Source organism: Vanellus vanellus, assembly GCF_965231255.1.
Source record: "Vanellus vanellus genome assembly, contig: HAP1_SCAFFOLD_35, whole genome shotgun sequence".
Classification (NCBI taxonomy): Eukaryota; Metazoa; Chordata; class Aves; order Charadriiformes; family Charadriidae; genus Vanellus; species Vanellus vanellus.
The window spans coordinates 637,950-650,067 of NW_028128889.1; the positions used below are offsets into that span (position 1 = coordinate 637,950).

A 12,118-nucleotide genomic window follows, 5' to 3' on the forward strand; every position below is an offset into this window, starting at 1 on the left:
TGTTTGCCCTCCCCACACCTTTCTCCCTTCCACATACACTTACAACATCTCTTCTTAGACAGAAAAGAAGATTTCCTGTTTCCTGAAGATTATCACACTTCTCTTCAAGCTCACCTTGGGACCATCTTTCATCTGCTGGTTCCTCAGGCTGGAAATAAAGGGTCTCATCAAAGAAGTTATGACTGTTTTGAGAAGGGACACTGCCCTGTTATAGAAAATGTGGTGATCTGAAGGCTGGACAGGCAGGAAGATGCAGCTACTGTAGCCCAAGATGACAAGGATGAAGGGAGAGAAACATGCAGAGAATGCCTTTTGCCATGAGGAAGCTGACTACAACCTAAGTATGGTACTAATGATGTACAGGCAGGACCTTGCTGTCATGCCCAGGGAGCCAATGAGAATGATGCATGAGGCTCTGAAGGTGATCAGCTCAATAATGTGTGTTTCTGCACAGGACAACTTCATCAAAAGCACACTGTCCTAGAGGAAGTGCTCAATACCCTGCAGAAGGGCAGCCTGGCAACCGGGACAGTGGAGACACGGATGGCCAGGAAGCCTGCAGTCCACAAGCCCACCTTTAGGGCTGAAGGTAAAGCTGACTGTTCGAGAGCACAGGCTGCTGAAGAGGGTGGCATATGGCATCATAACGGTCGTAGGACATGACAACCAGAAGCACAAACTCAGTGCAGCCCAGAAGGCAGAGGAAGTAGCATTGAGGTAAGCAGCCTGCGTAGGAGATGGCTTTGCTCCCTATCAGCCAGTTTCCGATGGCTTTGGCTGGGATGGATGTCGTGATGAAGTTCTCCACACAGGAGAGGTTATAGAGGAAAGAATACATGGGCCTGTGGAGGTCTCCTTCAGCAAGAATGAGGGAAATGATCAGCAGCTTTCCCACTACCATGACCAGGTATGAAGGCAGGAGAGAGAATGCCATTGGACGCTCCTGATGGCAGATGGATGGGAAGCCCAAGAGGGGGAACTCCGTGAGAGTCGTGTGGTTCAACATTTTTTAACAATTTTTTAAAGAACCACACAACTTTGTAAAACTTTTCAAAAATTGTTAACAAGCCCCCAGGGAGGCTTTGGCAGTAATGGCTCTCAGAGGGACCCATTAACACTCCATGAAACTTTGGAGTTAACATCTGACTTCTACTTCTTGAGAGGTTTCTTCAGCTTCCTCTGTGTCTGAGGTTCATGGACTCAGCACCAAAATCACCAGAAAGGTAATTAAAATGCCTTGGGCTGCTCCTCTGCTGCTAAACCGATCCAGGCTCCTGGGAGGGAGGAGGCCCATTGCAAGTGGGCATGCTGCAGAGAGACAGCTCTGCCCAGGAGGAGCTCCTCTGCAAAGCACAGCAGGGCAGGGTCCGAGGGCAGACGAGCGAGGCAGAGAGGGGTTAAAGGCAGTTGGGAGCAGGAGGACACTGAGAGCTCACAGAGAGAGAAATCTCCACAGCCCCTGACACGGTAAGTCTCTGGCTGCGAGGCAATGCAGCCGCAGCTCCTGCAGGGATCTCCTAAAGCTGCCATAGCCCAAAACCTACGGGATCTCGCTGCAGTGTAGAGGAGGAGGATGTGCTCCAGAGCAGGGATCCTCTGCTGCACCATCAGAGGGAATGGGCACGATGGCTGCCTTCTCCCGGGGACAGCGTCAGGGCTGTGAAGGTGTGTGTGCAGGCACAGGTGCCCAGGGCTGTCCTTCTCAGCAGGGTCCCTGCACCCCAGGGGACCGTGTGCCAGGGCAGGGACTCTGCCGCCTGCCAGGGTCAGCACTCAGCCTGTCCAGGGAGCGCCCCACAGCCTGTGGCAGAAGCTGTGGGTGGAAGGGTTGACCCCCAGCAGGGCAGGGCAGGGCAGGGTCCTTCTGCTGTGGAGAGGCTGCTGCATGGCTCAGGTTGGCTCACAGCTCCACATCACCCCAAGACGTTTCACAGGGGACTTCTCCAGAAGCCCATCACGACAAGGGCTACCTGGGAGTAAAGGTGCTTTCCAGGGTCTTTGCTTTCAGTTTCCTGCTGAGGTGGGGGTGGGGGTGGGGAATGGTGCTGAGGCTGTCAGATTTGCACAAGAGTAGGAGACTTCTACAGCATGGAAGTGATTGAGCTATAGCTCTTCAAAGAACCTGATAAAGTCCGTTCACCCACCTCAGCCTCAGAAAGCACAAACATTGCCTTTGTGATCTCTTCAGAATATACCTGATCCCGAGCTGGGACTCGCCAACACAGAGGTGCCCCTGGACAGTGCCACAGTGGGTGGGTTGGGGTCTGTGAGCACTGACAGGGAGGAGATTTGGGGACAGCTCCCAGCAGGGGCAGCTCCAGGGAGATGCCTTCCCCAGAGACACCCCTTGGTCTCTTCTCCTACCGCATAGAGCTTCTGCCATCAAGGTTGTGGGAGCTCATGCTGACTCACCTGCTTAGCAGCTTGACCCCTGAGGTGATGAAACTTCCAAGTGCCATCCCTGCATCACTGTCCTCCCTTAGAAGTAGCATCAGGGCATTTTTCTGTCTTCCCAACTTGTCTGTGCTTCCCTTGTTCTACCCCTCAGACTTTCCGGGGACAAGGGCGTTCAGGGGAAGCTGACACCATGCTGCAGGTCCTGCCATGCAGCTGTGTCCTTGGGAGCAAAGCCTTTCAGCCCACCCTAACCTGTTGGCCTCTGGGCAATGCAGTGTGTAGGGATGAGTGGTGACCTGGCTCTGCTCTTGTCACTGCAGTTTTAGGACACCCAGGAGTTTCCTTGAGGTTTTCCTGCAGGAATATGCTGAGCAGCTCCTCTTTGTTACAAGTGCATTACAGTTGAGGTAACGAGTAAATGTCAGAAGCTGTCACCCCCTTTCCCAAATCCCCACTGCTGTGGAGCAGGGATAACTCCTCGGGAGCCCACAAGCAGAGCACTGTTCCTCACGGCACGCTTGGCCAGCATAAACCACAGCTGAACCAAGAGAGACACAAAAACTTCTGGGAATAAAAAGAGAAAGGCAATGTGTGTTTTGGGGGGTTGTGGCTTTGAAGGGCAGCAACGGAAAGAGATTTGCTCAGAGCTGTCCTGAGTTGTGAGTGTGCTTTCCTTTGGCAGTAACTCATGAGCAAAGGGATGAGATGTCCAACAGCAGCTCCATCACCCAGTTCCTCCTCCTGGCATTCACAGACACACGGGAGCTGCAGCTCCTGCACTTCTGGCTCTTCCTGGGCATCTACCTGGCTGCCCTCCTGGGCAACGGCCTCATCATCACGGCCATCGCCTGCGACCACCGCCTCCACACCCCCATGTACTTCTTCCTCCTAAACCTCTCCCTCCTCGACCTGGGCTGCATCTCCACAGCTCTCCCCAAAGCCATGGCCAATTCCCTCTGGGACAAGAGGGACATCTCCTACTTGGGATGTGCTGCACAGGTATTTCTGTTTCTGTTTTTGATCTCATCAGAATATTATCTTCTCACTGTCATGGCCTGTGACCGCTACGTGGCCATCTGCAAACCCCTGCACTATGGGACCCTCCTGGGCAGCAGAGCTTGTGTCCACATGGCCGCAGCTGCCTGGGGCTGTGGGTTTCTCTGTGCTCTGCTGCACACTGCACATACATTTTCAGTACCTCTCTGCCAAAGCAATTCTGTGGACCAGTTCTTCTGTGAAGTCCCCCAGATCCTCAAGCTCTCCTGCACAGACTCAGACTACCTCAGAGGAGTTCAGATTCTTGTGTTTAGTGCCTTTTTTTCTTTTGTGTGTTTTGTTTTCATTGTGCTCTCCTATGTGCAGATCTTCAGGGTTGTGCTGAGGATGCCCTCTGTGCAGGGACGGCACAAAGCCTTTTCCACGTGCCTCCCTCACCTGGCCGTGGTCTCCCTCTTTATCAGCACTGCCTTATTTGCCTACCTGAAGCCCCCCTCCATCTCGTCCTCATCCTTGGATTTAGTGGTGTCATTTCTGTACTCGGTGGTGCCTCCAACAGTGAACCCCCTCATCTACAGCATGAGGAACAAAGAGATCAAGTATGCCCTGAGGAAACTATTGCAATATACTCTATTTCAGCATCAATGAGGCAATTGTCTTTCTCCTATGACTCCCAGCATATTCACAGAAAACAGCAGGATGATCTCGTTTGTAAGTTTCTTTCTTCCTTCCTTTCTGTTTTTCTTTCCTTCTTTCTTTCTTTTCTCTTTTTTGTCTTTTCTTTTTCTTTCATTCTTTCTCTCTTTTCATTTTCTTTCTTTCTTCTTTCTTTCTCTCCTTTTGTTCCTTCCTTCTCTCCTTTCTCTCTTCCCTTCATTGCTTTCTCTGGCACAGTGACCCCATGTCCACAAGAAGACAGACTCCCTCTGTAACTGAAATAAAATAAAGGTAGCAGCAGAAAATCACAGTTTTCAGCTCCTGCTTTTGAAACTTTCCTGGAGCTGTAGGAGAAGCTCCTCTGACTCTGCGATCCCAGGATGGGCTCTTAGCAAGCAGAAGGACAGGGGATGTACCCCTGGAGAGGGATTCCTGATACCTGTTGCACTGGCTTTTGACGGGATAGAGTTAAACTTTTTCATAACAGCTAGTGCAGAGCTATGTTTTGGATTTGTGGTGAAAGCAGTGTTGATAATATGGGGATGGTTTAGTTATTGCTGAGCAGGGTAACACAGCGTCAAGGCTTTATCTGCTCCTCCTAGTTCCCTGACAGCGATTAGGCTGGGAGTGCACAAGAAGTTGGGAGGGGACACAGCTGGACAGCTGACCCCAACTGACCTAAGGGATATCCCATACCATATGATGTCATGATCAGCAATAAAACCCGGGGAAAGAAGAAGGAAGTGTGGGACGTTTGGAATTATGGTGTTTGTCTTCCCAAGTAACCATTACGCTTTCCTGGAGATGGCTGAACACTGCCTTCCATCGGTTTTGACATATCTTCCAGGAGGACCTGTTCCCTGACTGTACCAAGTACAGAAGTGAGGCTGACTGGTCAGCAGTTCCCAGGGTCCTCATTTTTACCCTTTGTAAAAATGGGCCTGATGGTTCCAGTTTTCCAGTTACTGGGGACTCCATCTGACTGCCATGATGTTTGAAATATGATGCAGAATGGCTTGAAAACTGCATCAGTCAACTCCCTCGGGACCCTAGGATTTATTGAGTTGGGTCCCGTGGACTTATGTATGTTCAGGTTCCTTAGGTGACCTCAAACCTAATCTTCTGCTACAATGGGAGGGATTTAATTGTCCCAGTCCCTGCCTTGGAGTTCATGGACTTGACAGACAGGGGAGGACTGACTGCCAGGGAAAACTGAAGCAAAAAAAAACGGTTGAGTAATTCAGCCTTCTTCATGTCAGCTGTCACTAGTTTTCCTGTCCCATTTCTTAGGGCAGGTACATTGACTTGAAACTTCCTTTTCTGGCCAACATACCCATAGAAGCCCTTCCTAATATTCTTCACATCCCTTGTCAAATTCAGCTCCAGCTGTGCCTTAGCTTTCCTGATCCCACACACACACAACCGGGCAGCATCCCTATATTCTTTCCAGGATACATGTCCCTGCTTCCACTGTCTCTGTGTTTCCTTCTTACACTGTAGTTTCAGCAGGAGGTCCTTACTAAGCTGTGCCAGCCTCCAGCTTTGTATGCATATTTTCTTACACGTGGCAATCAAGAGCTCTTGCGCTCTGAAGAAAACGTCCTTAAAGAGCTGCCAGCTCTGCCCAGCACCTTTGTCTTTGAGGGCAGTTTCCTCAGGGGGCCCATCCACTAGCTCCTTAAACAACAGTAAGCTTGCTCTCCTAAAATTCAGGCTCCTGATGGTACTCTTCACCAGGCCCGTACCCCTCAGGACTGCTAATTCCACCAGGGCACGATCACTGCATCCCTAGCTGCCATCAATCTGGACCTCTCAAATTAGTTCTTCCATGTGGGTGAGCAACAGGTCCAGTGACGCTTCTCTTCTGGCCAGGCTGTCTATCACCTCAATGAAGAAATTATCCTTGACACTCTCCAGGAGTCTCCTGAACAGCTTACAGCTTGTTGTGCTCCTTGTTCAGCAGATGTCAGGAGGACTGAAGGCCCCCAGCAGGATCAGATCCTGCGAGCACGATGCTTCCTGTAGTTGAAGTAAGAATGCGTTGTCACCAGGCTCCCCTGGGGCAGGTGCTCTGTAGGAAACACCAGACACAAGGTTTCCTTTGTTTGCTTGGCCACTGGTTTTCACCCAGAAGCTCTCAACCTGTTCATTGCTGGTTTTCCAAGACAGCTCTGTGCAGTCAATTCAGTCTTTTACATGGAGGGCAACCCCCCGCCCCTCCTTCCTTGCCTGTCCCTCATGAACAGTTTATAGTCATCGATTGCAGTGCCCCAGTCATGCGAGTCGTCCCACCCCATTTCAGTGACAGCAATCAGATCAGAGCTCTCTTGCTACACAGGGCTTCCAGCTCCTCTGCTTTGTTACCCAGCACACCCGCATTGGCACAGAGGCATTTCAGCTGTGCTATGGATCATGTCACCTTTTTAGAGGAAGATGCCCTAATTCCTTTGAGGCATTTCACAGGGGTTTCCCTGGTGGTTCCTAATACATCAGCAGCCCCTGGTTCTTCTCTGCAGCAAGAAACTCCACCCCCTTCCCCCCCTAAACCTGGTAAGTCCTTGTGAGTCTTGTGAGCTTGTTGGTGAAGGCCCATTCAGTCAGGTGAATCTCATCAGCTCCCAAAAGATCCACCTACTCAAAGCTCACTCCATGATCACAGAAGCCCAAACCTTGAGTGTGACACCAGCAGCCACAAAGCCAGGCATTCACCTGTTGGGTTTCTCTCCCTCTTCTGAAACCCCTTCCTCTGACTGGGAGGAGAGAGGAGAACACCACCTGTGCTCCTGATCCTTTTAGCATTCCTCTGTGGGACATGTAGTGTCTTCTGGTGGTTCTCAGTTTCCTTGTGGCAATAGCATTAGTCCCTATGTGGAAGAGGAGTGAGTGAAAACCTGTAGGGTTCACCAGGCTCAGCAGCCTCTCAATGACATCGCAAATGTGAGCTCCTGGTAGGCAGCAAACTTCTCCGGAGAAACTGTCTGGAAGGCAAATGGTTGCTTCGGTGCTTCTCCAATTACTAATACTTTACATGCCTTTCTGGTGGCACTGGTTCTAATGCGGGTGCGTGGGTGGATCAGCTTTGCACGGTCGGCTTTTCCTGAATCCTGCCCATTACTCACCTGCTCTTCATTCTCCATCCCCAGAGCATCACATCTGCTACACAGGGGCACTTCAGGGGAAGGGGGAAGGTTCCTCCTGCCCTGACCAGAGACAAGGGACCAATCTCCTTCCTCTCAGGAATTACTTGTGTCAGTCAGCCTGAGGTGGAATTCAGGCTTACTCTCCCCTTGGGCAGCATTAAGGCAGGGCTGTTGCTCAGTGTGGCACAGCGCACAGGACCACACATCCATCTCTCCCTCACGTTCCCGGATACTGCACTGCCTGTTCAGCTCCTCCGGTAACACACCTACTGGTTTGAGGAGTTCTTCCAGCTGGGCACACTTGCAGCTATGATGGCCATTGCTTACTAGGGGGACTTCCAGGTGCTGGAGCTCCATGCAACCTGAGGTCTGGACAGCTATTTCAGTCCCTGGGAGTTCTGTTTGGGTGGAGGTGACAGCATAGGAAGGCTTTAGAGCTTCTGCTTGCATTTCAGCCTCCACCTTGCACTTGACTGCACACAGGATGCAGTCTCTTTGAAGTTCTCAGGAAAAATGGCTCTTTTACATCTAAAAGGGAAAATCCTTTGAAAGATGTTGTCCTTCTAATTCTAAATTACTGGAGACCTCAAGCTTCTGGGTGGGCTTGCACAGCCACCAGCGTGCTGGGGTTACCATCAGGGCTGCAGCCTACGCCTGCCCGGGGAGCAGAGGAGGCAGCAGCCCGACAATGGGCAGAGTGCGCTGCCCTTCTTGTGCAAAGTGCTGGGCAAAGTGTCGCACTGCTCCCAGCTGACACCACTCCCTGTTTGCACGCCCTCATCGTGCTGCTCCTCAGGGACCAGTTATATGTGGCGTCCTGTGGTTTGAACTGGCCGCGGGGGCCAATGCACCGCACAACTCTCGGCTGACCCCTCTTGCCAGACCTGTTGCCTGCCGGCTGGTCCCTCCACACACACAGCCCACAGGTGCCAGGGGCCCAGAGACACCCTCAGGCACCTCCGGGCACCTCACAAGCCTTGATGTCCTCTCAGCATGCCGCAACAACTGCTGCTCCACTGCTGCCACTGCCCAACGTTTAAACTCTGGCAGGAGCCATTACTTTCAGGTTGGTGTGGCTATTTAATTCCCAAAGTGCTGCAAATGAAAGTGTCACTGACGGTGAAATAAGTTTCAGTAGCTCCAAAGTGGATGGAGATGTTTTTTTTTAATAAAACTTTCATTCTGGCTGGGAGCACAAGTGCCGTGGTTTAACCCCAGACAGCAGCGAAGCACCACACAGCCACGCGCTCACTCCTCCCAGTTGGATGGGGGAGAGAATCACAAGAGCAAAAGTCAGGAAATTCGTGAGTTGAGACAGGAACAGGTGCATAAGTGAAGCAAAAGCCGCGCACGCAGGCAAAGCAAATCAAGGAATTCCCTCACGACTTCCCACGGGCAGGCAGATGTTCAGCCATCTCCAGGAAAGCAGGGCTCCATCACGCGGAACGGTTACTCGGGAAGACAAAACGCCATAACTCCAGAAGTCCCCCTTTCCTTCTTCTTCCCCCAGTTTATATGCTGAGCACGACGTCATGCGGTGTGGAACATCCCGTTGGTCAGTGGGGGGCAGCTCTCCCGGCTGTGTCTCCTCCCAACCCTTTGTGCATTCCAGCCTACGCGCTGGCGGGGTGGTGTGAGGAGCACAAAAGGCCTCGACTGCGGAGCAACAACCACAAACCTGAGGGTGTTATCAACCACCCGGCAGGAAAACAAGTAGTCCCACCGCCTCCCAGCAGCCACAGGGCCATTGGCCCCAGAAGACTCTCTCTCTTCTGGTCATGTGCTCTGTTGTGATTGGCTGGCAGGACCGGCCGCTCCCTCCAGTTCACCCGGAAATACATCAGACCTGGAAGGCCCTTCCCCTACATGCACATGGGCCGCCATTTTGGTTTGACCACCATTTTAGGTCAGGGTGCTGCCATTCATGGCAGTGAGCGGCCATTTTGTTAAACATCATTCTGCCCTGGGATTGGCTAATGGCCATCTCGTGACACCGCAACACCCATGTGTTCTCAGGCAGCCCCTGTGATTGGCTGCCTGCCTCCTTTGGCCTAGGAAGTTCTTGGATATGAAATACATACATTTATGTTCAATATAGACATATATGGATATAGCTCTATGAAAGGAAGTGTATAATTCTATCAGTAAAATAATTATTTATATATAAATAGGTATAGTATTTTTTATAATCATCCTTCTATATATGTTTATACATATACACATTTTTCACAAATAAACATTTCTGAAGCTACAGGAATTAACATACTCATAAAAGTAGAGGTATGAAATGGATACAACCATCTTTAATATGATTTAAAATACTGCAGAATTAAAGTTTAAGTGTGAGCAGAAACAAAAGGAAAATTCCGGGTCGGGGTCCCCCACTTTACCAGGCGGCAGAACACGCACTCACAGCTCTGGGCTGGGGGGAATTCAAGAGGGTGGAGGAGTGCCAAAAAAGTGGTGGGGCACGGACAAGCTGGGACATGCCCAGGTACTGTTGCCCCCTCCCTGGAGACCTCCATGGGGCCCCCAGAACAAATCCTGTCAGGTGCAAAGAAGGGCCCATTCCTGTGAGCAGCACTGGGAGGCCCCCACAGCCCAGCCCAGCGCTGCAGGGCGGCCGTGTGGGCTGACTGGGGCAGAGTCTGGGCTTTGAGCGGTGTTGCAAGGCACAGGCCATGCTGGCTATGAGAATGGAAAACCAGGACAAAATGCCACCTGCAGAAGAACGTGCACATGGGGTCAAAGCAGAAAAGATGCAAAGGGCCTCCCCAAAAGCACCACATGCTTGAGAGAAAACAGCCAATGGGCCAGTGAACTGCAAACTGCATTTTGAGGTGTCCCGCCAAGAAGTTGGGTGGTGGTGGGGAGCTCCCTTTCCCCATGGTTCTGGAGGAGATGACAGATCCCTGTCAGACCACCGTGGGGTGCAGGGCAGTGCTACATGTTCTGCCTTGTCCTTAAGTTGATGGTCTGATGGAAATTTTCAAAAAACTCCAACTAACCGAGTGAGGGGAGAAGTCAGCAGTGGGCTGGGACTTGTCCACGTCCACCTGAGCCACACCAGCCAAACCCAGTACGCTGTGTGTATGTAGTGTCAAAGGATGGGGCAGGGGGTGCTGGTGGTTGCTGCAAATGCATTGAACACTGCAGGACCTGAGCAGGATGCAAACGGTATGGAATAAGGGGTGGAGATGGTCCTGAGTCTGGCTGGGATGGAGTTGATTTCCCTGGTAGCAGATGAGATGGTGCTGTGCTTTGTGCTGGTGGCTAAACCAGTGCTGAGAACACGCTGATGTAGCAATTGCTGATGAGTGCTGGCATAGCATCAAGGCCTTCACTGTTTCTCACTCTGCGCCCACGGTTGGGAGGCTGGGGGTGGGCAAGAGTCTTGGAGGAGACAAAGTCAAGACAGATGATCTAAATGGACCAGAGAGATGATCCTTGCCAAACTATTCCTTGTTCAGCGCTGAACCTGTAATGGGAGTTTCTTCAAAGTAGCCATTGCCTGAAGACTGACTGGGCTTTTGTCTGCTGGTGGGAGTGATTGCTTCTCCGTCACTTGTTTCTTTTTCTTTTTTTTTTTCCCTCCACTTTTTAAACTGTCTTTATCTCAGCCCTATTTTTTTTTGTTGTATTTTTCTTTTTTTCCTTTTGCCCTTCCAGTTTTCTCCCACATCTTGCTGTGGAGGAGTGAGCAAGTGACTGAGAGGGGGTTCAGCTACTGGCTTGGGTCACCCCTAAAGGACGAGCACAGAGCAAATAGGTTGATATGTGCCTCTGAGGTCACTGCTGCCTGAGTGACCAGGCCAAGAGGAGGCTTATGGTTTGTGTAGGAGCTTGTGAGGTCACTTCTTTCCTCCTATCTCATAGGTGAGCAGATAGCAAATAGGTAGATATGTGGTGGTCAGGTCTCTGGTGCCAGAGTAGCTGATAGAGCAGGAGCAAGGCCAGGGCTCTTGTACGAGCCTGTGAGGTCACTGGTGTTTGTGGTGCTGATAGGCAAGAGGGAGACACATGGCTTGTGTATGTACTTGTGATGTCACTCTCGGCTGAGTAGTTGATAAGCCAGGAGCAGATACACAGCTTGTGTAGGGTCTTGTGAGGTCACTGGAGCCTGAGTACCTCACCAGGAAGTACATGGCAGATGGGCAGATACGTACTTATGAAGTCACTCTCAGCTGACAGGCCATGAGCTGACCCATGGCTTGTGTAGGTTTTGTGAGATCGTCCTTGCCTCAGTACCTGACAGGCCAGGAGCAGACCCATGGTATGTGTCTGTGCTTATGAGGTCACTCATGCCTGAGTAGCTAGTAGGCCCGGAACAGGCCTATGGATTGTGTAGGTGCTTGTGAGGTCACTGGTGCCTGAGCATGCCAGGAGAAACGTGTTGAGTTGGATATTTTGAGGTACAGGTGCCTGAGAATCTGGTAGGCCAGGAGTAAGCACCTGTCTTGTGTAGGTGTTTGCAAGGTCATTTGTGACCAATTAGCTGATACACCAGGAAGAGGCGCAGGGGTTATTTAGGTGCTGGGGAGGTCACTGCTGTCCTAGCGTCTGATAGGCCAGGAGAAGACCCATTTGTTGTGTCGATTGTTGTGGTGTCACTGGTGCCTGAGTTTCTGATAGGTTAAGAGCCAAGCAATAGCTTGTGTACGTGTTTGTGAGGTCACTGTTGTCCAAAACCTGATAGGCCAGGAGCAGGCCCATGCAGATTTAGATGCTCTGACATCACCAGGAGCAGGCCCATGTCAGGCTTAGATGCTCTGACATCATCAGAGGCTGAGTGGTAGATAGGCCAGGAGTATGTACGTGGCTTCGGAATGATCTTGTGATTTCACTGGTGCCAGAGTAGCTTTTATGCAAGGAGTAGGCATGTGGTTGTGTGGGTGCTTCTGATGTCATTAAAAGAATATTTAGATCCC

General features: G+C 51.2%; 1 protein-coding gene across 1 annotated transcript; it reads left to right on the top strand.

Annotated features, from left to right (window-relative positions):
- Nucleotides 1-3,102: 3,102 nt before the first annotated feature.
- LOC309683873 (olfactory receptor 14J1-like) lies at nucleotides 3,103-4,041 on the top strand (the record flags this gene model as incomplete). The annotated part of the gene is made up of 1 exon (XM_082499863.1): nucleotides 3,103-4,041. One exon carries the CDS (start codon nucleotides 3,103-3,105, stop codon nucleotides 4,039-4,041), a length of 939 nt encoding a protein of 312 aa, XP_082355989.1.
- Nucleotides 4,042-12,118: the final 8,077 nt, after the last annotated feature.